This window comes from Aplysia californica, unplaced genomic scaffold, assembly GCF_000002075.1.
Source record: "Aplysia californica isolate F4 #8 unplaced genomic scaffold, AplCal3.0 scaffold01176, whole genome shotgun sequence".
In the NCBI taxonomy this organism is placed as follows: domain Eukaryota; kingdom Metazoa; phylum Mollusca; class Gastropoda; order Aplysiida; family Aplysiidae; genus Aplysia; species Aplysia californica.
In genome coordinates this window covers 94,112-97,801 of record NW_004798446.1, presented here as the reverse complement: position 1 = coordinate 97,801, position 3,690 = coordinate 94,112, and the positions used below count along the sequence as shown (strand labels likewise).

General features: G+C 38.4%; 1 protein-coding gene across 1 annotated transcript in view; it reads right to left on the bottom strand.

Annotated features, from left to right (window-relative positions):
* Window positions 1–2,295: 2,295 nt before the first annotated feature.
* LOC101846853 overlaps window positions 2,296–3,690 on the bottom strand; it is a gene marked incomplete in the record, with an annotated part of 4,093 nt that continues 2,698 nt past the window's right edge. Inside the window, 1 exon segment of the mRNA XM_013090203.2 lies at window positions 2,296–2,669. Coding sequence (XP_012945657.1) covers window positions 2,458–2,669 — 212 coding nt within the window.

Genomic DNA, 3,690 nt, shown 5'->3' with positions numbered 1-3,690 from the left:
TACATATTATAGTACCTGGACACTTCCTGAACAATATCCAGAAACGTATGTAAGCCTTGCTACACTCTAAAGCTGTGTTTTTTTGTCAGGTTTTTCAGCGAAAGCACATGTTGTCTAGCCTTTTCTTACCTGTATCGGCTGTTTTCTCACAATTCTAATTTTTCACATATTATCCCATTTTTCTTCTCTGTTTCTTATTCAATTTTAATGTAACTTTCAGAGGATACCAACAACACCTAGTTCTAAATTTTGGCTTGTTGAATTTTTGATTAATGTAGTAGTTTTTGATTTATGGGCTTAGAAAGCATGAATTTTCCATTTTTTTCACTTTTTTTGCAACATCTCAATTGTAAATAACATAAAATAAAAACTAAAGCATATATCAAAAATTCAACCAGCCAAATTTAAGAGCTACATATGTACTGTTGGCATGCCAAATTATAAGTGAATCGGTTAATAAATAAGAAAGTAAAATGGGATTGAAAAAGGTATACAAAATCCAATATGGCCGCCGTTTCCATAGCAACCAATTCACAATATGCTTTTTGAACTATTGAATTAAAATCCCAATAACACACGATGTACCACTGCAAATATCGGCACTCTAGGCCTTGTAATAGCAAAAATAGACCTCAGGTGTCCCACCAGTCCTTAAGTTTTATATATTTTTTCCTCATAGTTGTCTATCGTGTACAAGGTGAGGCCTCTAGGTTACTGTCTGTCTCAAACTGGATGAAGTAGACAGGGTTAAAGGTATTCTAAATTATTCTGTCTCAAAAGGAAGATTATAATTTTAGCATAATCTGTGTTGTAGTACTAGTAGTTAGGCTCCTTGCAGTTGAAATCTGAAGATGTGAGTTCTCAGTGGAAGCATTCAAAATATTCTAAATTACTCTTCTGTCCCAAGAGGCAGGTTACAACTTCAGCATCTGTGTTGTAATGGTTTGGCTCCTTGCAGTTGCTTGCAGAAATGATGGGGAATTCGACTCCCACTTTGGGAAGTTTCTTTACTGAGTCTTCCTCAAGTCTGTATGATAAGACACTGTATCCCACTCATCCAAGGCTGGTGCTAACAGAATGGATCAAAGGAGCCCTCTACCTTAGAATTATTTTTTTTATGGTGCAATGGTATAGGTTTAACGCGCCTATCAACACTACTGTATTGGATTATTTAAGAGGCTGGACCTCCGAGTTTAACGTCATCTCTGTTATGACCGAGCCAACTGGGAAATTCGTGTGAAGTGCCTTTCCCAAGGACACAACGTCGGACCGAGCTGAGGCTCTAACCACCGAACCTGAAATCTCACGATTTCAAGTCCAGGAACCTAACCACTTGGCAACAGACTTAAAATTATTTAAGTTGTAGGACCTACACCCATAAAAGTAATAAAAGGTGTGGTAAATGTTTACACTCAATCATCACGTCAATTTAATATCTAGATTTCTTGTCATTTCAATGCAAAAGGTAATTGTAACTTTGACTTTTTTTTTCATTCATTTTTGGCACCATACTATAGCCTATGTCTCTTTATCAAATAATCTTGTGTCCCATTATTTTCTTATCAATGGCTTTTGAGCTCATCTCTGTATCTTTACACTTTAGTTTGAGCCTTCTCAATTTCAGTCTTCCTAAACGCATCTAGTAGTAGCTGATCCACAAGCAGTCTGAAAAAAAAAATCCAGAAAGGAGAAGAGACTGCAATTTCCTTTTCTTGTAGATAACTTATTTTGAATGCTGTGACAAATGACACCCAACACAGGAAATGATAATGCAGCACCATATCTTTGGATTAATAGAAATTAACAAACAAAACAAAAGTGTGGTCTGAATGAGAGAAGACTGCCTCTTGTTTATTTTTTTACGACCTGGACTGTAAGTAGTCTTTTAAAAAAGACTGGAAAATATTTAGAGATCAGAGATATAATATAACAAAGTACACTCATAGGCCATGGTAACTGTCTTTGTGAGAGTCTTTATCAATCGGTGTGTTCTTTCTGCCACACCCCTGATCTTCTGGAAGGAAAGATCTACACCTAGCCTTCTCGGACAAGGGCGAAAAATCTCGGAGGGCCCGTGTGCAAGTTGCGCACGTTAACGATCCCTTGGTGGTCTAAAATCGATAAGAGTAGGCTTCGGCCGCCACCCGGGCAAAATTAAAAATTTCCTACCAACTGAAAATATTAGGTGTGTCCCGCGCGCTCATAATGACCTTATGCAGTTGCGAGCGCCGTAAAACACTTTACAAAAACAAAAAAACAAATCGGCGTGTGTGTATGCAAGTATTTATTTTTTTTGTTCACAATTTTGTTTGTGAGTGTGTGTGCGTGTGTGTGAGAGAGAGAGAGAGACAGACAGACAGGCGAAGTGTGTGGGTATTCATTAAAACCTCATAATTGTATATTCAGAAGTCTTTGTTGTGCCGTAAAAATTCTTGAACATAGTTCTTCGTCACAATTCTACGGATTTTTCTTCTGGCACTCGGACACCCAGTGGTAACCTGGTTTCGGCGGGAGCATGGAACGAACCAACATATGCGTGGCTGGTGCAGTGGGTAGCGCCTCCTGGTATGTATGACAGTAGGTTCCGGGTTCACAGCTGCAGTAGCCGTTCATGGCATCAAATGAGTTGCAATGATCGCCCTCTTTCTTGTACAGCTGACATGTGCCTGGTGAAAAAATCATTTCAAGATCAATTGAATCGACCAAAAGCTTTTAATTAATGGATGAAATGGTTCTTTACAAAAAAAGAGCAAGAAAACAAGACATACCACCCGCCTCCTCCTCCTCCTCATCATCATCATCATGTTCATCACCATCATCGTCACTTCATGTATCACACTATCACTATCATCATCATTATCAACCTATCTCCATCCTCCTCCTCCTCCTCCTCATCATCATCATCATCATTATCATCATCGTCAATACTATCAGCCTATCAATATCACCATCATTATCGCCGCCATCCTTTTTCTCCTCAATATCAAGATCCTCCTGATTTCTTTCATCGTCATTACTATCATCATCATCACATTCAACAAGCATCAACGTGGATTGTTGCAGGTGCTCTGCTCTGATGTGGTCTGCTCCTTCTTTCCCATCACTCAGACACCCATCGTCCTATTCTTTGTTTGTGTATGTGTGTTTGTTACTCTCTTTTAACACCTCTACTCTGCGGCATTTATATGACCTAATTATGTCGTTACAAGTGCTGTAAAACTCTTACTAAAACTAAAAAAAGCAAGCATCATCCATTATTGGTGGGTGCTCTGGTGTGGTTTGCTCCGTCTTTCCTACCAAACGACTATGGTCCTTTTCTCTCCTCCTCTTTTGTGTATGTTACTCTCTTGTAACACATCTATCTGTCCTCAGAGAAAGTTGCATTGGAAAACAGCAAAAGTTGCGAAAAGTTGCAAGAAAAATTAGCAAAAGTTGCGAAAAAAGTTGCAAGACGTGTATAGCTAAAACAATGCCACGGAACTATTGGAATACATTGTTTCTATGCTCATTGCAATCAAAAGTAACCAATGAGTTTTGTTAGATCAAAATCAGAAATTAAATGTGAATGTCTACCAACAAAATTTTTTTTTTTTTTAAAGTTGCATTGATGTTGCATGGTGTACAATGTACAAAAACAGTTTGTCTCCTGACACATGCGTCAGGTCCTTAAAAACTCTCGCTGACGTTGGG